Below are 24,864 nucleotides of genomic sequence, written 5' to 3'. Positions count from 1 at the left end.
TTGATGATTAGATTGTTTACATTTTATATAGGAGTGTATTTTTTATTATGGGAGGTGAGGAGAATTTTCTCTCGGTGCCCAAGGAAAATATGTTGTAACTCTGTAGAATGATACGTATTTATTATCTTCCCTTTACTCAGATATACAGGGGAATCAATTCCGTGTGTGTGTGTGTGTGTGTGTGTGTGTGTGTGTGTGTGTGTGTGTGTGTGTGTGTGTGTGTGTGTGTGTGTGTGTGTGTGTGTGTGTGTGTGTGTGTGTGTGTGTGTGTGTGTGTGTGTGTGTGTGTGTAATATACAGCAAATCCCACACCACTCTGTTCAATATCCAAGGTCATGGCACTGCTGGAATCTGTCATATAAACAGATAGTCTAGTCTGCCTGAATAAGCATCTCCTCAGTGTGTCATGGTGGATAGATGTACTATGGTCAGCATACATTTGCATATAGAGTTGTATTTCTCTCTATATATATATATATACCCCATATGTTTAGTTTCTATGTATTTTGTCATTGCCCTCGACTTGATTCCTTTGACCTGCAACCAAAGGAAATGCCACAGAGTCTCTGACATTCTGTCCCTGCGTTTTCTGAGTCGTAGTCTGAGTCGTTGTCTGGGTCGTTGTCTGGGCCGTTGTCTGGGCCGTTGTCTGGGCCGTTGTCTGGGCCGTTGTCTGGGCCGTTGTCTGGGCCGTTGTCTGGGCCGTTGTCTGGGCCGTTGTCTGGGCCGCCGTCTAGTATAAAATAGAGAGCAGATATACCCATGTCAACCACAGATTGTTCTGAGAAAGCACCAAATGACATTTTTTTCACATTGCTGTGGGTAGACTGTGGAATAGCGCCAGTACAAGTGCATTAAAACATTATAGGGTGGGTTTGACAGTTGGTGTGGAGCTCTAAGGTCACGCTTTGCTATGTAGAATATGTACACAGTCTAGACTGTATTTTCTATATGTTCATACACCAGTCAGTGGTGTTTGTGTGTTGCTCCCTCTTCCATTAGAGATGTTGTGCATGTTTAGTCTCCCTCTTTTTGTATTGTGTTTCGTTGTGATTATTCCAGCGTGATATTAGTGTGTTTTTGTGATTCCTTGTCATGCTGAGAGCTCTTTTTTTTGTCACGTGGTTATTTTGTGTGTTTCTTCTGTTTTCTTTTTTGTTCTCCTTTATTTCGCTGTCCTTTCCTTTCTCTTCTTCTCTCTGTTCCTTTTGGATGCCCGCCATCCGTCCACCTCTTTCTCCTCTCTCTCTCGCTGTCTTCTTCACCTCCCTTCACCTTCCATCCACCTGACCCCAACTCATCTCCCACCACTCCACCCTCAAAGATGTAGCCCTCCCCACCCTCCTCCCCCTCACTGACTCCTGACACTACTGACCATGTAACGCCAGGCTCCAGAGGTGTGGCTCACCCCACTGGCCCCACCCCTCCGCCCCCGTGACGTCGTGGCCTCGCTGGTCTCCACCCGCTTCATCAAGCTCACCTGGCGCCCTCCTGCTGAGCCCAACGGAGACGACCTCACCTACTCTGTCTACTTCAATCAGGAGGGTACCAACAGGTAGGGACCCTACACAGTACAGTATTACACACTACTCAGTGTATTATAGCAGGTAGGCCTCTATTCAGTACAGTACATCATACACCCTGCTGAGGGCCCCTATAGCATGCACCCTGCTGAGGGCCCCTATAGCATACACACTACCCAGTGTATTATAGCAGGTAGGCCCTCTATTCAGTACAGTACATCATACACCCTGCTGAGGGCCCCTATAGCATGCACCCTGCTGAGGGCCCCTATAGCATACACACTACCCAGTGTACATAGATAGCTATGTAATGGTGTGTAGTCTGTAAATACAATACTGTCCACTCCTAGAAATCTGAGGGCCCCTTTTGATAGCATGCACACTAACTGCTGAGTGGTACACTAACCTATAGCATACACACTAACCCAGTGTACACTAATAGCTGTTGATAGTGTGTACACTAACTGGGCTGTTGATATGTACACTAACCGGGCTGTGATAGTGTGTACATTGCACCCTGTTGATAGTGTGCCCCTATAGCATAACCGGCTGCTGATAGTGTGTACACTAACTGGGCTGTTGATAGTGTGTACACTAACCCTGTTGATAGTGTACACTAACTGGGCTGTTGATAGTGTGTACACTAATCGGGCTGTGTAGTCTGTAAATACACTGTAACTGGGCTGTTGAAGTGTGTAATCAAGGCTGTTGATAGTGTGTACACTAACCGGGCTTGTACACTAACTTGTTGATAGTGTGTACACTAACTGGGCTGTTGATAGTGTGTACACTAACTGGGCTGTTGATAGTGTGTACACTAACTGGGCTGTTGATAGTGTGTACACTAACCGGGCTGTTGATAGTGTGTACACTAACTGGGCTGTTGATAGTGTGTACACTAACTAATCGGGCTGTTGATAGTGTGTACACTAACTGGGCTGTTGATAGTGTGTACACTAACCGGGCTGTTGATAGTGTGTACACTAACCGGGCTGTTGATAGTGTGTACACTAACTGGGCTGTTGATAGTGTGTACACTAACTGGGCTGTTGATAGTGTGTACACTAACTGTTGATAGTGTGTACACTAACTGGGCTGTTGATAGTGTGTACACTAACTGGGCTGTTGATAGTGTGTACACTAACTGGGCTGTTGATAGTGTGTACACTAACTGGGCTGTTGATAGTGTGTACACTAACGGGCTGTTGATAGTGTGTACACTAACCGGGCTGTGATTGATACCGGGCTGTTGTGTGTACACTAACCGGGCTGTTGATAGTGTGTACACTAACCGGGCTGTTGATAGTGTGTACACTAACCGGGCTGTTGATAGTGTGTACACTAACCGGGCTGTTGATAGTGTGTACACTAACCGGGCTGTTGATAGTGTGTACACTAACCGGGCTGTTCATAGTGTGTACACTAACCGGGCTGTTGATAGTGTGTACACTAACCGGGCTGTTGATGGTGTGTGTGCGCGCGCGCACTAACTGGGCTGTTGTTGGTGTGTGTGCGCGCGCACTAACTGGGCTGTTGTGTGTGTGTGTGTGTGTGTGTGTGTCTCAGGGAGCGTATCCTGAACACCAGTCGGCCAGGTGAGATGCAGGTCACCATTCAGAACCTGATGCCCGACTCCAAGTACAAGTTCCGGGTGGTGGCACACAACAAGAACGGCCTGGGAGAGAGCTCTGCCGTCCTCAAGGTGGCCACCCAGGGTGAAGGTAAGACACACACAGACAAACATGCTGTATACTCTACAAATAAACACTTACACAGGGATAAACATGAACCACCAACCAGACCACCCCACTGTCGCTCAGAGGACTTACAGTCCTCTCCTTTCTAGGCCGTAGAAACATCCTCTGTAGTGGTTGTTCATTTCCTTCTAGTTACTTACCTGTGTGTGTGAGAGAGGTGTGTGAGGTGTGTGTTTAAACATGACCGCCCATACTGTGGCTGAGGAAGAAGGTGTGTGTGTGTTTGTGAGCGAGATGTGTGTTTAAACATGGCCTCCCATACTGTGGCTGAGGAAGAAGGGTGTGTGTGTGTTTGTGAGAGAGGTGTGTGTTTAAACATGGCCTCCCATACTGTGGCTGAGGAAGAAGGGTGTGTGTGTATAGTGGGGTATGGTAGGTAGGCTGAATTAAAATGCATCCTCCTTCCTTCCAGTTCTCCAATCCGTAATACCTCCTCCGTCAAACATTGACACTGTATCCATTCACAGTGTATACCAGGGCTTTTTAGGATGTTGTGACTGGAGCGTTTTCCCTCACAGCTCTACAGTAGACATGCTAAAGGCTTCCCCCTCTATGGCACAGTGGAGGTGAACACCCTTCTATTCATCTCTCCTTCTCTCTCCCTCACAGCTCAGCCTATTCATCTCTCCTTCTCTCTCCCTCACAGCTCAGCCTATTCATCTCTCCTTCTCTCTCCCTCATCACGGCTCAGCCTATCCATCTCTCCTTCTCTCTCCCTCACAGCTCAGCCTATTCATCTCTCCTTCTCTCTTCCTCATCACGGCTCAGCCTATTCATCTCTCCTTCTTCTTCCTCATCACGGCTCAGCCTATCCATCTCTCCTTCTCTCTCCCTCACAGCTCAGCCTATTCATCTCTCCTTCTCTCTCCCTCTCACGGCTCAGCCTATTCATCTCTCCTTCTCTCTCCCTCATCAGCTCAGCCTATTCATCTCTCCTTCTCTCCTCTCAGCTCAGCCTATTCATCTCTCCTTCTCTCTTCCTCATCACGGCTCAGCCTATTCATCTCTCCTTCTCTCTCCTCATCACGGCTCAGCCTATCCATCTCTCCTTCTTCTCCCTCATCACGGCTCAGCCTATTCATCTCTCCTTCTCTCTTCCTCATCACGGCTCAGCCTATCCATCTCTCCCTTCTCCCTCACGGCTCAGCCCACCATCACGGCTCAGCCTATTCATCTCTCCTTCTCTCTTCCTCATCACGGCTCAGCCTATTCATCTCTCCTTCTCTCTCCCTCACGGCTCAGCCTATTCATCTCTCCTTCTCTCTCCCTCACGGCTCAGCCTATTCATCTCTCCTTCTCTCTCCCATCACGGCTCAGCCTATTCATCTCTCCTTCTCTCTCCCACCATCACGGCTCAGCCTATTCATCTCTCCTTCTCTCTTCCCATCACGGCTCAGCCTATTCATCTCTCCTTCTCTCTCCCATCACGGCTCAGCCTATCCATCTCTCCTCCTCTCTCTCCCTCACGGCTCAGCCTATTCATCTCTCCTTCTCTCTTCCCTCACGGCTCAGCCTATTCATCTCTCCTTCTCTCTCCTCTCACGGCTCAGCCTATTCATCTCTCCTTCTCTCTCCCTCACGGCTCAGCCTATTCATCTCTCTATTCATCTCTCCTCCCTCCATCACGGCTCAGCCTATTCATCTCTCCTTCTCTCTCCCTCACGGCTCAGCCTATTCATCTCTCCTCCTCTCTCCCTCACGGCTCAGCCTATTCATCTCTCCTCCTCTCTCTCCCTCACGGCTCAGCCTATTCATCTCTCCTTCTCTCTCCCTCACGGCTCAGCCTATCCATCTCTCCTTCTCTCTCCCCCTCACGGCTCAGCCTATTCATCTCTCCTCCTCTCTCCCCCATCACGGCTCAGCCTATCCATCTCTCCTCCTCTCTCCCCCATCACGGCTCAGCCTATCCATCTCTCCTCTCTCCCCCCATCACGGCTCAGCCTATCCATCTCTCCTCCTCTCTCCCCCATCACGGCTCAGCCTATCCATCTCTCCTCTCTCCCCCTCACGGCTCCCTATCCATCTCTCCTCCTCTACGGCTCAGCCTATCCATCTCTCCTTCTCTCTCCCACCATCACGGCTCAGCCTATTCATCTCTCCTCTCTCTCCCACCATCACGGCTCAGCCTATCCATCTCTCCTTCTCTCTCCCACCATCACGGCTCAGCCTATTCATCTCTCCTTCTCTCTCCCACCATCACGGCTCAGCCTATCCATCTCTCCTTCTCTCTCCCACCATCACGGCTCAGCCTATTCATCTCTCCTTCTCTCTCCCACCATCACGGCTCAGCCTATTCATCTCTCCTTCTCTCTCCCACCATCACGGCTCAGCCTATTCATCTCTCCTTCTCTCTCCCTCATCACGGCTCAGCCTATTCATCTCTCCTTCTTTCTTCCCTCACGGCTCAGCCTATTCATCTCTCCTTCTTTCTCCCTCACGGCTCAGCCTATTCATCTCTCCTTCTTTCTCCCTCACAGCTCAGCCTATTCATCTCTCCTTCTCTCTCCCTCACAGCTCAGCCTATTCATCTCTCCTTCTTTCTCCCTCACAGCTCAGCCTATTCATCTCTCTTCTCTCTCTCCCTCACGGCTCAGCCTATTCATCTCTCCTTCTCTCTCCTCGTCACGGCTCAGCCTATTCATCTCTCCTTCTCTCTCCCTCACAGCTCAGCCTATTCATCTCTCCTTCTCTCTCCCTCTCACGGCTCAGCCTATTCATCTCTCCTTCTCTCTCCTCGTCACGGCTCAGCCTATTCATCTGTCCTCCTCTCTCCCTCTCAGCTCAGCCTATTCATCTCTCCTTCTCTCTCCCTCGTCACGGCTCAGCCTATTCATCTCTCCTTCTCTCTCCCTCACAGCTCAGCCTATTCATCTCTCCTTCTCTCTCCCACCATCACGGCTCGGCTGTTGCCCAATTTCTGGGTCAGTCTCTGCCTCTCTACCTGTGTCCTTTGCACCTGGCACTCCATAATGTGTGCCGGCAGGGGGCCTAACTACCCGTGGGGATAGCAAAGGGGGCAGCCAGTGCCAGGGACAAATTTGTCTTTCTGTCTGACAGCATCTCTTCTAGGTTATAAATAAAGGTTTAAACTGTTGACCTGATTCCAAGTACCCGACCTGGACCGACCACACTGCATCCCTCACTGTATATATCTTACAGACACCTACTATATATACTGACAAATGAGAGCCTCCGTGTACTGCCAGGCATATCTGCAGCTAACGCACAGCAAAGGTACATGTTCCTTTCCCTTAGAGAAGAATTGGGGTATTTGTCAGTGAAACTGGGGTCTCAAGTATTTTCCATGTTTGATGGACAAAGGCGTAGTTTGTATTACATGTAGAATCAACATGGTCTGTCTGTTAAAACACTGCTATAGGTTCCTTGTGTGTGAATATACAGTGTATTTTGATTTGTTTTGGTTACTACATGAATCCATATGTGTTATTTAATCGTTTTTAGGTCTTCACTATTATTCTACAATGTAGAAAATAGTTTTATAAAATAAAGAAAAACCCTGGAACGAGTAGGTGTGTCCAGACGTTTGACTGGTGCTGTATATACACTCCCATTCAACAGTTTGGGGTCACTTAGAAATGTCCTTGTTTTTGAAAGAACATTTTTTAAAATGGTCTATTAAAATGACATCAAGTTGATCATAAGTACAGTGTAGACATTGTTAATGTTGTAAACGATTATTATAGCTGGAAACGGCAGATTTTTTAAAATGGGAATATCTACATAGGCATACAGAGGCCCGTTATCAGCAACCGTCACTCCTGTGTTCCAATGACACGTTGTGTTAGCTAATCTAAGTTTATGATTTTAAAAGGCTCATTGAGCATTAGAAACCTCTTTTGCAATTATGTTACCACAGCTGAAAACTTGTTCTGATTAAAGAACAATAAAACTGGCCTTCTTTCGACTAGTTGAGTATCTGGAGCATCAGCATTTGTGGGGCCGATTACAGCTTCAAAATGGCTAGAAACAAAGACCTTTCTTCTGAAACAGAACATTAACAATGTCTACACTGTATTTCTGATCAATTTGATGTTATTTTAATGGACAAAACATTTGATTTTCTTTCAGTAGTGTACATGCATACACACAGCATCCTAAACACCACAGAAGTTCTCTCTTGAGGACCAGGTATGGTTAATGAGGCATTACATTTGCCACACAGCTCAGTTTCTCAGACCCTATCGTTATCCGTCTAGAGACTACATCCTCTAGTAGATGTGTGGCTCTCAGCACCTGCTACCACAGTCTTGTGTTAAACAGCTACGCCGGTCGGCACCAGAGCCGTTAATTGAATGTAATGACTCACGTCCCTGCAGAGCAAACAACAATGGAAACACCCCTCTCCTTCCTCAACCACTTGGTTTAGTCCCAGCCGCTCTCTCTCGGCTAACCAATTCCAATTAACTTAATACTTCAAATAAATTCCTCTGTAAACCAAGCATGACCTTGTCTGTCCCCGCTCCCCCCTCTCACCTACTGGAATACCATGCTAGAGGGATTGGTGGGATGATGTGGGGAAATGACCACAGCATGTGTGTCAGGCTTTGCGGTTTAAGAAAAAAACGGGGACATTCCAAAATGGCTGTCTTTCAAATTGGGAACGAATTGTCTCCAAGTGATTGAATGAGAGTGTGGTTTTGTGCAAGTGTGGTTTTATGATGTGGCTTACATATGAAAAAAAAAAAATACAAATATTGAGATTTGGGGGGAATGCCTTCCTGTGTATTTTTATTTTGGGATTCATACTAAGTGTCCGCTGTATCCTTTGGTGTTTCCAGTGCAAGTTCCTGGCCCCGCCCCCAACCTGCAGGCTGTGTCGACCACACCCACCTCCGTCACCCTCAGTTGGGACACGCCCCTCACTGGTAACGGAGACGTCCTCACCTACAAGGTCTACTATATGGAGAAGGGTCTGGACCTGAACAGGTAAGACCCAGTGTGATGGGTGGGGAGTTAGATGGCCCTATATGTTGAAATAGTGATCCATCATATTCTATGAGAGAGATTAGTCTTGTGATGATATAACAACAAGATTGCAAACAAGCAAAACAGAACAGCGAAATGAACCGTTGCTTTTCCCGGCTTAGCATCAGCACCATATAGCCCATTGAAGTGTCCCAGCTCGGTCACAGCCCAGTAGACTGCCTTTAAACTCCTGTTCCCCTGAAGTTCCAAAGCCTCTGCTCTATTCCCACTCTATCAGATAGCTGGCAGCACCACCCTCCCCATTCCCCAGTCTCCCAGCAGGCCACAGTGCAGCACAGCCTCCTGAGTCATCCAGCCCTGCCAGCCCAACCAGCCAGGCGTTAAAGAGCCTTTAATATGATAATGGATGAAATGTCAGCCAGCACAACGAGTAATGATGCTGTTGCTGCTGCCGTCCCTCGCTCCCTAGAGAGAGAGAGGGAGATTCTGACAGGAAGAGAAGAGGCTTATCTGACTATCTCTTTATCTGAAAAGAGAGGAACAAAGGTTGAATCCAGAGAACAGGGTAGCTAACGGGGTGTTGGAGTGGATGAATTATTGAGGCAGGGACGGGGAAGGCTTCGGGAAGTGGCATGTCTACAGGGAGGAAGCTGTCACAATGGCGCGCCTGACTTCAGTTGAACAGTTAGGCACTGTGGTTTTACTACCCAGGGACAAAGATTAGGGCAGTACCCAAATAGAAGGGGATTTTTCAAATAAGTAGCTAGTTTTCCATCCAATTGACAACAGATTTTTATGCAAAAAAAATTTACAAAATCTGCATCAAAACAATATGCGCATTTTCCCACCAGATAACTGTTTCCATCAGACTGTTTCCATCAAATTGACTTGTTGCGGATAAAAGGCTGTGCGTGATGACGTAGTGCCCATAAAATAACTTTTGCGTTTAAACTCCCATGTACAGAAGAAGAAAAAAGTGAAGTGTTTCTATCGCATTTCCAACAACTGATGGTTTTGTCACACAAGATGTATATAGTGAATGTGCCAACTCTGGTTGTGACATGTGCACTATAGACAACAGCTCGCAGATACAATGTGTGTTTAGCCTACATTTGTGGCCAAAAGTTTTGAGAATGACAAATATTAATTTCCACAAAGTTTGCTGCTTCAGTGTCTAGATATTTTTGTTAGATGTTACTATGGATACTGAAGTATAATTACAAGCATTTCATACGTGTCAAAGGCTTTTATTGACAATGACATGAAGTTGATGCAAGAGTCAATATTTGAGGTGTTGATCCTTCTTTTTCAAGACCTCTGCAATCTGCCCTGGCATGCTGTCAATTAACTTCTGGGCTACATCCTGACTGATGGCAGCCCATTCTTGCATGATCAATGCTTGGAGTTTGTCAAAATTTGTGGGTTTTTGTTTGACCACCTGCCTTTTTAGGATTGACCACAAGTTCTCAATGGGATTAAGGTCTGGGCAGTTTACTGGCCATTGACTCAAAATATCGATGTTTTGTTCCCCGAACCACTTAGTTATCACTTTTGCCTTATGGCAAGGTGCTCCATCATGCTGGAAAGGGCATTGTTTGTCACAAAACTGTTGCTCTCTGAGGATGTGTTGGTACCATTCTTTATTCATGGCTGTGTTCTTAGGCAAAACTGTGAGTGAGCCCACTCCCTTGGCTGAGAAGCAACCCCACACATGAATGGTCTCAGGATGCTTTACTGTTGGCATGACACAGGACTGATGGTAGCGCTCAGCTTGTCTTCTCCGGACAAGCTTTTTCCCGGATGCCGCAAACAATTGGAAAGGGGATTCATCAGAGAAAATAACTTTACCCCAGTCTGTCCCTGATGTTTTTTCTGACGAGAAGTGGCTTCTTTGCTGCCCTTCTTGACACCAGGCCATTCTCCAAAAGTCTTCGCCTCACTGTGCGCGCAGATGCACTCGCACCGGCCTGCTGCCATTCCTGAGCAAGGTCTGTACTGGTGGTGCCCCGATCCCGCAGCTGAATCAACTTTAGGAGACGGTCCTGGCGCTTGCTGGACTTTCTTTGGCGCCCTGAAGCCTTCTTCACAACAATTGAACCACTCTCCTTGAAGTTCTTGATGACCTGATAAATGGTTGATTTAGGTGCAATCTTACTGGCAGCAATATCCTTGCCTGTGAAGCCCCTTTTGTGCAAAGCAATGATGACTGCATGCGTTTCCTTGCAGGTAACCATTGTTGACAGAGGAAGAATAATGATTCCAAGCACCACCCTCCTTTTGAAGCTTCCAGTCTGTTATTCGAACTCAATCAGCGTGACAGAGTGATCTCCAGCCTTGTCCTCATCAACACTCACACCTGTGTTAACGAGAGAATCACTGACATGTCAGCTGGTCCTTTTGTGGCAGGGCTGAAATGCAGTGGAAATGTTTTTGGGGGATTTAGTTCATTTTCATGACAGAGGGACTTTGCAATTAATTGCTATTCATCTGGTCACTCTTCATGACATTCTGGAATATATGCAAATTGCCATCATACAAACTGAGGCAGCAGACTTTGACAAATATTCATTTTCACATCCTCAAAACTTTTGGCCACGACTGTACATGATAAGATTATTATTGACAAAAAGAGCAAGATTATTTTTATCATCATGTCATCAGAATAAGACCCGTGATATTGATTGGAAAGGAGCATCAAGCTCGTCACTGGGCGCTTTCACTACCCTGTGAAATTCATCATAAAAGAAAAGATTAAGAACAGACAGAGGGAGAGTTCCTCTGTCCAGTGTCTGTGTTCTTTTGCCCATTTTAGTATTTTATTTTTATTGGCCATTCTGAGAGATGGCTTTTTCTTTACAACTCTGCCTAGGAGGCCAGCATCCCGGAGTCGCCTCCTCACTGTTGATGTTGAGACTGGTGTTTTGCGGATTCTATTTAATGAAGCTGCCTGTTGAGGACTTGTGAGGAGTCTGTTTCTCAAACTAGAGACACTAATGTACTTGACCTCTTGCTCAGTTGTGCACCGGTTCCTCCCACTCTTTCTATTCTGGTTAGAGCCAGTTTGCCCTGTTCTGTGAAGGGAGTAGTACACAGCGTTGTATGAGATCTTCAGTTTCTTGGCAATTTCTCACATGGAAGAGCCTTCATTTCTCAGAACAAAAATAGACTGATGAGTTTTAGAAGCAAGTCCTTTGTTTCTGGACATTTTGAGCCTGTAATCGAACCCACAAATGCTGATGCTCCAGATACTCAACTAGTCTAAAGATGGCCAGTTTTATTGCTTCTTTAATCAGTACAAGTTTTCAGCTGTGCTAACATAATTTCAAATGATCAATTAGCCTTTTAAAAATGATAAACTTGGATTAGCTAACTCAACCTGCAATTGGAACACAGGAGTTTCTGATAATGGACCTCTGTAGACCTAATGTAGATATATTTCCAGCTACAATAGTCATTTACAACATTAACAATGTCTACACTAGGGATGCACGATATATCAGTGAACACATCGTAATCAGCCAATATTCGCAAAAAATGCCAACATCAGTATCGGCCGATGTCTGATGTACAAAACTGATGTCAAAGCTGACGTGCATACCTATATAATGAAGGTACATGACGTAATGGCGCCATGTAAAATGTTGCGCTATAAGTTCAACACAGCATTCCTAACCTAGCCCACAATGTCTGCTGTGTGGATCGAGCAGTCAACAAGTCATTTTAAAAAGTAAAAACATTTCAGTGAGACAACTCAAAGGGGAAATCCATTAAAGCCAAGATAATGAAATTCATTGCCCTTGACAATCAAACGTTCTCTGTCGTGGGTGATGTTGGCTTTTGCCGACTGGTCGAACACCGGTACAAACTACCAAGTGCGCAATTTTTCAGATGTTGCCCTACCGGAGTTACACTGTAATAGCGTCACTATTAGCTTCACGACATACATACTATGGAAAGTCGTTTGGGTCTTTTTTGCGTGTCAAAAAAGATGATACAGTAGCACTGTCAAAGCTGTACAAAAAAGTCTGCAAACATCTGCCACGAACGATGTGTTTACCATACCGCATTAGTAATAAAGCATCATTTGTTCGACCAACTTCTGGGGTAGCTAGCTTTAGCTTGGTACCTAGCTAGCACCAATACAACCAGCCGAAAAACTGCAGTCATTTTCATTATTCTTAGCAATGATTCCTTGTGAGTAAGTATTCGCTAGGTTGCCACTTGTTGTTCGCCTATTGAAATTGAACTTCAGTTCATGAAAATAAATAGCTAGCCAGCTACTTAACCCTGTTTCCCAAAGCTAAAGTTATAAGCAGCCAGCTAGCTTCATCTGGCTAGTGAGGCTCGACCTGACCAGGTTATGTGTGTGAAGCTAGCCACAATAAGGATTAGGCACAATAGTGGAATTTGCGGTTTGCCTTCAAAATAAAAGTATGCCATTGACAGTGATGCAAATTAATACAAATTGTAGAATTATGCCATACTTTTATTTTGAAGGCTAATCGCAAAGTCCATTATTGTGGCTAATCCTTATTGTGGCTAGCTTCACATGATGGGTCCGACCACCATTAATGAAATAAGAACTCTCTTATGAATTAGGGTTATTTAGATGTTAGCTAGCTAACTATAGCTACTGAAAAGATTGTCATGTTATTTATTATTTATTATTAAACGACTGAACAAATTAACAACAAAACAGCACAGCAAGTAAGTGAAAAATGGGTTTTGATTATGTTTTACTGGTAATGGGACATGCATAAATGCCAACAAAATAACTTTAAATTTTTTGTGTGTGTGTAACCTTTATTTAACTCGGCAAGTCAGTTAAGAACATATTCTTATTTACAATGACGGCCCGGATGATGCTGGGCCAATTGTACGCTGCCCGATAGGACTCCCAATCACAGCCTGATGTGATACACCCTGGATTCGAACCAGGGACTGTCATGTGTGCCTCTTGCACTGAGATGCAGTGCCTTGGACCGAACTCCGTCCATGTGTGTTAACTATTTAACTGTACTAGAATGCTTATCCAATTGTGGTTTTTGGCAAGGAAAATATCAGTATCGGTATCGGCCAAAAATGTCATATCGGTTGCATCACTAGTCGACACTGAGATGCTGATCAATTTGATGTGATTTTGATGGACAAAACAAGGACATTTCTAAGTGACCCCAAACTTTTGAACGGTAGTGTAGGTGTCAGAAGGGAGGAACCAGAAAAGTAGTTGTCATCCGCATGGCAATGATGGGAGAGACCATGTGAAGATATGACGGAGCCGAGTGACTTGGTGTTTCAACCAGCATTTCTTGCATAATTCATTTTACCGACACAAAAAGATCTCACCTTGTCTAGCGTATTTTGTTTTCTGGACATTTTGGAAAGTTTGACGACAAATTAGCACTTTCCACCAGGGCTGTCGTGACTTTTTGTATCCAACATGTACTGTCCTGCATGAAAAGGTGGATAGAGATCTGGTTAGTGTCACTATACAGTATACAAAAGGGCTGAAATGAAAATTGGCTTATTTTTAGATATGGTGGGTGAGTGTGTTTATGCGGGTGCAGGGGGTTATATGTGGGTATATATATGTGTGTGTGTGTGTGGCAGTAGCGGTGGTGGTGGCGGCGGCAGCAGTAGCGGTGATGATTAGTAGTGGTGGTGATGGTAGTAGAAGTGGTGGTAGTAGTGATACTGGAAGTAATGATAGTAGTAGTAGTGATGGTAGTAATAATGACAGTGGTGGTGACAGTAGTACTGGTGGTGGTGTTAGTGGTGATCGTAGTAGTGGTGATCGTAGTAGTGGTGACCGTAGTAGTGGTGATCGTAGTAGTGGTGACCGTAGTAGTGGTGACCGTAATAGTGGTGGGGATAGTAGTAGAGGTGGTGATAGTAGTAGTAGAGGTGGTGATAGTAGTAGTAGAGGTGGGGATAGTAGTAGTAGAGGTGGTGATAGTAGTAGTAGTGGTGGTGATGGTAGTAGTAGTGGTGGTGATGGTAGTATTAGTGGTGGTGGTGGGGGTGGTGGTAGTAGTGGTGGGGATGGTAGTGGTGATGATGGTAGTAGTGGTGCTGTGTGATGATGGTAGTAGTAGTGGTGGTGGTGATGATGGTAGTAGTAGTGGTGGTGATGGTAGTAGTAGTAGTGGTGGTCGTAGGGGATAGTAGTAGTGGAGATAGTAGTAGTGGGGATGATGGTAGTGGTGGTGATAGTAGTAGTAGTGGTGGTGATAGTAGTAGTAGTGGTGGTGATAGTAGTAGTGGTGGGGATGGTAGTGGTGGGGATGGTAGTGGTGGGGATGGTAGTGGTGGGGATGGTAGTGGTGGTGATGATGGTAGTAGTGGTGGTGATGATAGTAGTAGTAGTGGTGATGATAGTAGTAGTAGTGGTGGTCGTGGGGATGGTAGTAGTAGTGGGGATAGTAGTAGTGGGGATGATGGTAGTGGTGGTGATGGTAGTAGTGGTGGGGATGGTGGTAGTAGTGGTGGGGATGGTGGTAGTAGTGGTGGGGATGGTGGTAGGGATGGTGGTAGTAGTGGTGGGGATGGTGGTAGGAATGGTAGTAGTAGTGGTGGTGATAGTAGTGGTAGTAGTAGTAGTGGTTGTAGTGATGCTGGTAGTAATGATAGTAGTAGTGGTAGTAGTGATGGTAGTAATAATGATAGTGGTGGTGGTGGTGGTGGTAGTGGTAGTAGTGGTAGTGATAGTAGTCGTGGGGTGGTGGTGATAGTAGTAGTGGTAGTTGTGATAGTGGTGGTGGTAGTATTATTGATAGTAGTAGTAGTGGTGGTGGTGGTGGTGGTGGTGATAGTAGTAGTACTGGTGGTGATAGTGGTAGTTGTGACAGTAGTGGTAGTAGTAGTGGTGGTGGTGGTGGTGATAGTAGTAGTACTGGTGGGGATAGTGGTAGTAGTGGTGGTGGTGATGATAGTAACAGTGGTGGTGGTAGTAGTATTGGTGGCAATAGTAGTGGTGGTAGTGGTGGTAGTGGTGGTAGTAGCGGTGGTGATAGTGATAGTGGTGGTAGTAGTAGTAGTGGTGATAGTGATAGTGGTGGTAGTAGTAGTAGTGGTGATAGTAATAGTGGTAATGGTGATAGTAGTAGTAGCGGTGGTGATAGTAGTAGTAGTAGTAATAGCGGTGGCGATAGTAGTGGCGGTGATAGTAGTGGTAATGGTGGGTGGTAGTAGTAGCAATGGTGGTGGTAGTAGTAGCAATGGTGGCGGTGGGGAGTAGTGGTGATAGTAATAGTGGTGGTAGTAATAGTAGTGATGGCGGTGGTGATCATAGTAGTGGCGTTGATAGTAGTAGTGGTAGTTGGTGGTAGTAGCGGTGGCGATAGTAGTGGTGATGGTGGTGGTAGTAGCGGTGGCGGTAGTAGTGGTGATGGTGGTGGTAGTAGCGGTGGCGGTAGTAGTGGTGATGGTGGTGGTAGTAGCAGTGGCGATAGTAGTAGTAGTGATGGTGGTAGTAGTAGTAGTAGTGGTGATAGTAGTTGTGGTGGTGGTAATACTAGTGGTGGTGGTAGTAGTAGTAACGGTGGGAGTGGTGGTGGTGATAGTAGTAGTTGTGGTGGTAGTGGTAATAGTGGTGGTAGTGGTAGTTGTGATAGTAGTAGTAGTTGTAGTAGTAGTATTAGTGGTGGTAGTATTAGTGGGAGCAGCGGTGGTGATAGCAGTAGTGGTGGTGGTGATAGTAGTAGTAGTAGCGGTGGTGATAGTAGTAGTGGTGGTTGTAATGGTGGGGTGGTGATGGTGGTAGTAGTAGTAGTGGTGGTGGTGATAGTAGATAGTGGTGGTAATGGTGGTGGTGATAGTAATAGTAGTAGTGGTGGTAGTGGTAGTGATAGTGGTGGTAATGGTAGTGGTGATGGTGGTAGTAGTAGTACAAAACAAGGAGAAGTACAAAATAAATCTACAGAAGCACATACTTAACTTTGTGTGTACCACCTCTCTTCTCAACCTCTCAGGACATAGACGCTGGAGCTCTGTCCTACACCTTGATGGGTCTGAAGAAGTTCACAGAGTACAGCATTCGAGTGGTGGCCTTCAACAAGCACGGTCCGGGAGTGTCCACAGGAGACAGTATCAGTCACCACCCTGTCTGATGGTAAGCAGGGGACAGATGAAGGAGCGGAACTCTTCTCTCATAGGAGAAATGGGTAGATCACAACGGGTAGTCTTCTTTCTGAAGAGGAAGATGTTAAAGACCTGGTGTGTTGACGTGATCTCTCTTGAGTTCTAAAGAGTAAAACACCTTGTTTTTACCCCTACAGTCCCCAGTGCCCCTCCTCAAAACCTCACTGTGGAAGTTCACAACTCAAAGGTAAGCACAAGTCAGCCACTTCTCTTTAGCACGCAGACACTCTCCCTACCTCTCAGGTGATGTGATAGCTGTGGGCCGAACCCTGTTTTCCATGCCATTAGCTCTTGTCAGTGGGCTCAGCTCACACTCAGACTGCTAGCGTTGTGCTTGAAACCTGTATCGACCCACCCAGTAAGCGGCTGGAGACTGTGCCTGTCTGAAGGCTTTCGTCTCTCTCTCTCTATCACAACTCCTAGAGGCTCACACATCTAGAGGCTCATCTCACACAGGAAGGCTTTCTATCCAGCTCACTTGTGTCCGTTTGTGAATGAGCCAGGAGTCAGGACATCTTGCGGCTTGGTGTATTTAGTACCACTATAGAGATGGGCGGGGTGTATTTAGTACCAATATAGAGATGGGGGTGTATTTAGTACCACTATAGAGATGGGCGGGGTGTATTTAGTACCACTATAGAGATGGGCGGGTGTATTTAGTACCACTATAGAGATGGGCGTGTATTTAGTACCACTATAGAGATGGGGGTGTATTTAGTAACACTATAGAGATGGGCGGGTGTATTTAGTACCACTATAGAGATGGGCGGGTGTATTTAGTACCACTATAGAGATGGGCGGGTGTATTTAGTACCACTATAGAGATGGGGGTGTATTTAGTACCACTATAGAGATGGGGGTGTATTGAGTACCACTATAGAGATGGGGGTGTATTTAGTACCATCATTTACATTTACATTTAAGTCATTTAGCAGACGGAGATGGGGGTGTATTTAGTACCACTATAGAGATGGGGGTGTATTGAGTACCACTATAGAGATGGGGGTGTATTTAGTACCACTATAGAGATGGGGGATGTATTTAGTACCACTATAGAGATGGGGGTGTATTTAGTACCACTATAGAGATGGGGGTGTATTTAGTACCACTATAGAGATGGGTGGGGTGTATTTAGTACCACTATAGAGATGGGTGGGGTGTATTTAGTACCACTATAGAGATGGGTGGGGTGTATTTAGTACCACTATAGAGATGGGTGGGGTGTATTTAGTACCACTATAGAGATGGGTGGGGTGTATTTAGTACCACTATAGAGATGGGTGGGGTGTATTTAGTACCACTATAGAGATGGGTGGGGTGTATTTAGTACCTCTATAGAGATGGGGGTGTATTTAGTACCACTATAGAGATGGGGGGGTGTATTTAGTACCACTGTAGAGATGGGGGGGTGTATTTAGTACCACTATAGAGATGGGGGGGTGTATTTAGTACCACTATAGAGATGGGTGGGGTGTATTTAGTACCACTATAGAGATGGGTGGGGTGTATTTAGTACCACTATAGAGATGGGGGGTGTATTTAGTACCACTATAGAGATGGGGGTGTATTTAGTACCACTATAGAGATGGGGGTGTATTTAGTACCACTATAGAGATGGGGGGGTGTATTTAGTACCACTATAGAGATGGGGGTGTATTTAGTACCACTATAGAGATGGGGGTGTATTTAGTACCACTATAGAGATGGGGGTGTATTTAGTACCACTATAGAGATGGGGGTGTATTTAGTACCACTATAGAGATGGGGGTGTATTTAGTACCACTATAGAGATGGGGGTGTATTTAGTACCACTATAGAGATGGGGGGTGTATTTAGTACCACTATAGAGATGGGGGTGTATTTAGTACCACTATAGAGATGGGGGTGTATTTAGTACCACTATAGAGATGGGGGTGTATTTAGTACCACTATAGAGATGGGGGTGTATTTAGTACCACTATAGAGATGGGGGTGTATTTAGTACCACTATAGAGATGGGGTGTATTTAGTACCACTATAGAGATGGGGGGGTGTATTTAGTACCACTATAGAGATGGGGTGTATTTAGTACCACTATAGAGATGGGGTGTATTTAGTACCACTATAGAGATGGGGGTGTATTTAGTACCACTATAGAGATGGGGGTGTATTTAGTACCACTATAGAGATGGGGGTGTATTTAGTACCACTATAGAGATGGGGTGTATTTAGTACCACTATAGAGATGGGGTGTATTTAGTACCACTATAGAGATGGGGGTGTATTTAGTACCACTATAGAGATGGGGGTGTATTTAGTACCACTATAGAGATGGGGGTGTATTTAGTACCACTATAGAGATGGGGGGGTGTATTTAGTACCACTATAGAGATGGGGGTGTATTTAGTACCACTATAGAGATGGGGGGTGTATTTAGTACCACTATAGAGATGGGGGTGTATTTAGTACCACTATAGAGATGGGGGGGTGTATTTAGTACCACTATAGAGATGGGTGGGGTGTATTTAGTACCACTATAGAGATGGGGGGGTGTATTTAGTACCACTATAGAGATGGGGGTGTATTTAGTACCACTATAGAGATGGGGTGTATTTAGTACCACTATAGAGATGGGGGTGTATTTAGTACCACTATAGAGATGGGGGGGGTGTATTTAGTACCACTATAGAGATGGGGGTGTATTTAGTACCACTATAGAGATGGGGTGTATTTAGTACCACTATAGAGATGGGGGTGTATTTAGTACCACTATAGAGATGGGGGTGTATTTAGTACCACTATAGAGATGGGGTGTATTTAGTACCACTATAGAGATGGGGGTGTATTTAGTACCACTATAGAGATGGGGGTGTATTTAGTACCACTATAGAGATGGGGGTGTATTTAGTACCACTATAGAGATGGGGTGTATTTAGTACCACTATAGAGATGGGGGTGTATTTAGTACCACTATAGAGATGGGGGTGTATTTAGTACCACTATAGAGATGGGGGTGTATTTAGTACCACTATAGAGATGGGGTGTATTTAGTACCACTATAGAGATGGGGGTGTATTTAGTACCACTATAGAGATGGGGGTGTATTTAGTACCACTATAGAGATGGGGGTGTATTTAGTACCACTATAGAGATGGGGGTGTATTTAGTACCACTATAGAGATGGGGGTGTATTTAGTACCACTATAGAGATGGGGGTGTATTTAGTACCACTATAGAGATGGGGTGTATTTAGTACCACTATAGAGATGGGGGTGTATTTAGTACCACTATAGAGATGGGGTGTATTTAGTACCACTATAGAGATGGGGGTGTATTTAGTACCACTATAGAGATGGGGGTGTATTTAGTACCACTATAGAGATGGGGGTGTATTTAGTACCACTATAGAGATGGGGGTGTATTTAGTACCACTATAGAGATGGGGGTGTATTTAGTACCACTATAGAGATGGGGGTGTATTTAGTACCACTATAGAGATGGGGGTGTATTTAGCACCACTATAGAGATGGGGGTGTATTTAGTACCACTATAGAGATGGGGGTGTATTTAGTACCACTATAGAGATGGGGGTGTATTTAGTACCACTATAGAGATGGGGGTGTATTTAGTACCACTATAGAGATGGGGGGTGTATTTAGTACCACTATAGAGATGGGGGTGTATTTAGTACCACTATAGAGATGGGGGGTGTATTTAGTACCACTATAGAGATGGGGGTGTATTTAGTACCACTATAGAGATGGGGGTGTATTTAGTACCACTATAGAGATGGGGGTGTATTTAGTACCACTATAGAGATGGGGGTGTATTTAGTACCACTATAGAGATGGGGGTGTATTTAGTACCACTATAGAGATGGGTGGGGTGTATTTAGTACCACTATAGAGATGGGGTGTATTTAGTACCACTATAGAGATGGGGGTGTATTTAGTACCACTATAGAGATGGGTGTGTATTTAGCACCACTATAGTAGCACGTATTTAGAAATGGATTCAGTCTGACTTGCATCTAGAACTGGTTTGTGATCTTATTTGTTCTGTTTACTGGTCAATCAGATCAGGTTTTACTTTGTTCTTCCTTTGTCAGACTTGTCCTGTATGTTACCGTTTGATACCAGTAATGAATGGCCTTATATGGATGAATATCATTATAAAATACATTTCTAATTAGATTAAGACACAAAATGCAATTTCTCATTTTAATTGTTTAATTTGCTCTGTCCTGTGGGCCGTGTCAGTCAGTCAGGCCTGAGGGTTGAAAACTAACATACAAGGGGAAGTGTAGTCTCAACATGTGAACCACAACCCCCCCCCCCCCTCAATTTAACTTGTATTTTAGAGAAGGGGGGGAAGGGGTGAGGGGAAAGCATGTAGCTGAAATAAGAACGCACTATAAGAAAATGGAAATGAACTAATTGAACACACTTAGCACAGATTTAATTAGTGCTGTTCCCCAACTCACGGATGTGTGTTAATGTTGGCGTGCATGTGTGTTTTTTTGTGTGTGTGTGTGTGAGCGACAGTGGGGTTGTGTTAATTAACTCCTCTCTCACGCTGAGTTCCCCCACCCGTCCCTTCACACACACACACCCAGTCTACAGTATCTCTCCTCCCTCCTTCCACACCATCCCACAGTGCACTGCAGGGCCTGCAGCTAAGGACCTGAATCCATCACTCTCTCTCTCGCTGGGAGCCACTCCTCTCACCAGGGGGCTCCTCTCACCAGGGCTCCTCTCACCAGGGCTCCTCTCACCAGGGCTCCTCTCACCAGGGCTCCTCTCACCAGGGCTCCTCTCACCAGGGCTCCTCTCCTCCACTCTTTATTTATTATGAATGTCTTTATTTCCTCCTTTCGCCAACAGACAGCCTGTTCTCTTCTCCTTCACCACTACATTACCCTCTAACATCAGTCTGCTTTACGACTGGTGCAAGGCTTTGTGAGGCTGGTATAAGACTGGCATAAGGCTTTGTGAGGCTGGTATAAGACTGGCATAAGGCTTTGTGAGGCTGGTATAAGAGTGGTGCAAGGCTTTGTGAGGCCGGTATAAGACTGGTGCAAGGCTTTGTGAGGCTGGTATAAGAGTGGTGCAAGGCTTTGTGAGGCTGGTATAAGAGTGGTGCAAGGCTTTGTGAGGCCGGTATAAGAGTGGTGCAAGGCTTTGTGAGGCTGGTATAAGACTGGCATAAGGCTTTGTGAGGCTGGTATAAGAGTGGTGCAAGGCTTTGTGAGGCCGGTATAAGACTGGTGCAAGGCTTTGTGAGGCTGGTATAAGACTGGTGCAAGGCTTTGTGAGGCCGGTATAAGACTGGTGCAAGGCTTTGTGAGTCTGGTATAAGACTGGTGTAAGGCTTTGTGAGGCCGGTATAAGACTGGTGCAAGGCTTTGTGAGGCCGGTGTAGGGCTTTGTGAGGCCGGTATAAGACTGGTGTAAGGCTTTGTGAGGCCGGTATAAGACTGGTGCAAGGCTTTGCAAGGCTTTGTGAGGCTGGTATAAGACTGGTGAAAGGCTTTGTGAGGCTGGTATAAGACTGGTATAAGACTGGTGTGAGGCTGGTATAAGACTGGTGTGAGGCTGGTATAAGACTGGTGTGAGGCTGGTATAAGACTGGTGTAAGGCTTTGTGAGGCTGGTATAAGACTGGTGTAAGGCTTTGTGAGGCCGGTGTAATGTCGCCTTTGACCTTGGTCAGGTTAGCCCTGTGACGTCAATGTCACAGCGAGTGGTGTTACTGTGTATTGCCATAACCACCCACTCATTGCCCTGGTGTGATTTTATCTGCAAAGTCCTGTGGTTGTCATTCCACCTCTAAAGTCAATGGTGGCAGCTAGAGATTATTCAGTATTGTCCTTGGGTTGGGCTCGAATCCATTGCAATTCAGGAAGTGAAATGAAATTTGTGAATGGAAAAAGTTGACATTGAAAACAGTGGGTCAGTTTTCTGTGAATATGACCATTTCCCTGTGGTTCAGCAGTAGAAACTGTAACCCCCGTGTCTTAGACTATGTACTCACTGTGTGTCGTTCCACACCCCTACCCAGAGCATCATGGTCCGATGGCAGCCCCCACCACCAGGCGCCCAGAACGGCGAGATTACTGGGTATAAGATCCGTTACCGGAAAGGAACGCGGAAGAGCGAGGCGGCAGAAACCACGGGAGGCACCCAGCTATTCCAACTCATCGACGGTAAGCTCTCCTATCATACCAAGTCCACGTCACGTACTCATCACGTACTCATCACGTACTCATCACATGACTCATCACGGAGTTGAATTAGTCATGCACATGCAATATCTTACATGGGAAATCATGTGATTATTGATTAGCGTGTTCTAAAACAAGTCTAGTTTTTTCAGATTGCTACTGCTGGTAGTTTAACTTTTGGAGCCAATTGGTGTGGTCCTCTAGAGCATGGCGCTACTGCTGGTAGTTTAACTGACTTTGGATAAAAGCCATATATTATTATTATTTATTATTAATTGGAAGTTTCTAAGTTGAATACTGTGGTCCCATAGGACCAGATGTTGTATCACTGGAGCGCTTTTCATTTTAGCTTTTTGTCTGGCGTGTTGTTTGGAGTCATCATTTTCCTTCATCGTCTGTGTTACTTCAACATCTCACATCCAAACTGCTATTATACCGTTACTGTAGTACAATACATATCAGACTGTAGCGACGGCAATGAATATTACATGTTGTCTCAGCAACTTTTCTGGCCCCGTCTCACGCTGTGTGGTGCAGCATCAAAGAGAATACACACTTGAAAGTCAAACCCGATTTATATTTGGGGTGCAACAGGGGTGTTTCTTGGTTCAAAGGCATTTAAGCTAGAGATTTTCTTTCTAGAGCCTTGGAGTCCTGGAGTGTCTGGGTGGTTTTCAGCAGTCTGCCTCAGGGACAGCCCGTAGTAGTGAAGGGAGAGACGACACGATTAGCATTTAGCGTCCAAACAGATAAGTCCAATCCGACTCTTAAGAAAATGTGTGCACCAGTTAGTGCAGCTACATGTTCTTTAAAAACAGCGGGTGGTTCCACGACTTTGAATTTCCAAAACACGCCTGTGGCGGTGATGTAGCCGACCCAGCAGTGTGGCGGTGATGTAGCCGACCCAGCAGTGTGGCGGTGATGTAGCCGACCCAGCAGTGTGGCGGTGATGGTGCCGACCCAGCAGTGTGGCGGTGATGTAGCCGACCCAGCAGTGTGGCGGTGATGTAGCCGACCCAGCAGTGTGGCGGTGATGTAGCCGACCCAGCAGTGTGGCGGTGATGGTGACCCACAGCGGTGATGGGATCCATGGCTCCACTCCTCCAGGAGTAAACAGTGTCCTCTTTCTTCTCTGAGTTTTCTATCGGGAACGGCTTGCTTGGGCTACATTCAAACGGCTCATGTGTAAATTCCCCCACAGACGCATCGTGATCAATGGCAGAAGGTTCATCTCTATCAAACCCATTGGATTGGAAAGAGGACGACGAGCTCTCTCTTGATCACGACGACGAGCTCTCTCTTGATCACGACGACGAGCTCTCTTGATCACGACGACGAGCTCTCTCTTGATCACGACGACGAGCTCTCTCTTGCTCACTTGACGACGAGCTCTCTCTTGATCACGACGACGAGCTCTCTCTTGATCACGACGACGAGCTCTCTCTTGATCACGACGACGAGCTCTCTCTTGATCACGACGACGAGCTCTCTCTTGATCACGACGACGAGCTCTCTCTTGATCACGACGACGAGCTCTCTCTTGATCACGACGACGAGCTCTCTTGATCACGACGACGAGCTCTCTCTTGATCACGACGACGAGCTCTCTCTTGATCACGACGACGAGCTCTCTCTTGATCACGACGACGAGCTCTCTCTTGATCACGACGACGAGCTCTCTCTTGATCACGACGACGAGCTCTCTTGATCACGACGACGAGCTCTCTCTTGATCACGACGACGAGCTCTCTCTTGATCACGACGACGAGCTCTCTCTTGATCACGACGACGAGCTCTCTCTTGATCACGACGACGAGCTCTCTCTTGATCACGACGACGAGCTCTCTCTTGATCACGACACAAGCAAAGACTTCCTCTTGAAATATTACGTCTTCTCTCTCTTGATCACGGATGCACTGCTTGTACATCCTTTAAGAAGCCCACTGAAAGGAAAGTTTGATCTAACTGCAGAAACTGATGGACCTAGCCTGTGGCTGATTCTGCACACAAACCCTCTCTTGGTCTGCCTGTCAAAAGAGCGCACTACTTATTCACTTCGCCTCAAACATTTCAAAGCACTTGATTGAGGGGGAGGAACAAGATGAGGGCGCACTAGAAGAGGGAGGAATCTCCTGATCTGACTCTGACTAATTCTCTATCTGTGATGTTGTTGTGGTCAGGTCTTGAGCGGGGGGACAGAGTACACGATCAGAGTATCAGCCATCACAGTGAACGACGACGGCCCGCCACAGAGTGGAGCACCGCAGAGACCTCTCTTGAGCACCTGGACGGTAAAA

General features: G+C 45.9%; 1 protein-coding gene across 1 annotated transcript in view; it reads left to right on the top strand.

The window, feature by feature from the left end:
* The first annotated feature begins 922 nt into the window (after positions 1-922).
* The window catches only part of LOC124018088 (neogenin-like), a 63,633-nt gene continuing 39,691 nt past the window's right edge, over positions 923-24,864 (top strand). The window contains 10 exon segments of the mRNA XM_046333343.1: positions 923-931; positions 1,389-1,555; positions 3,090-3,244; positions 8,080-8,219; positions 16,189-16,305; positions 16,307-16,337; positions 16,504-16,553; positions 22,405-22,550; positions 24,750-24,811; positions 24,814-24,858. Of these exon segments, the coding sequence (XP_046189299.1) occupies positions 923-931; positions 1,389-1,555; positions 3,090-3,244; positions 8,080-8,219; positions 16,189-16,305; positions 16,307-16,337; positions 16,504-16,553; positions 22,405-22,550; positions 24,750-24,811; positions 24,814-24,858 (922 nt within the window).

The sequence above is a fragment of the Oncorhynchus gorbuscha genome, unplaced genomic scaffold (genome assembly GCF_021184085.1).
Source record: "Oncorhynchus gorbuscha isolate QuinsamMale2020 ecotype Even-year unplaced genomic scaffold, OgorEven_v1.0 Un_scaffold_390, whole genome shotgun sequence".
In the NCBI taxonomy this organism is placed as follows: Eukaryota; Metazoa; Chordata; class Actinopteri; order Salmoniformes; family Salmonidae; genus Oncorhynchus; species Oncorhynchus gorbuscha.
Note: the sequence above shows the minus strand (reverse complement) of the source record. Positions and strands in the feature narration are given on the sequence as shown.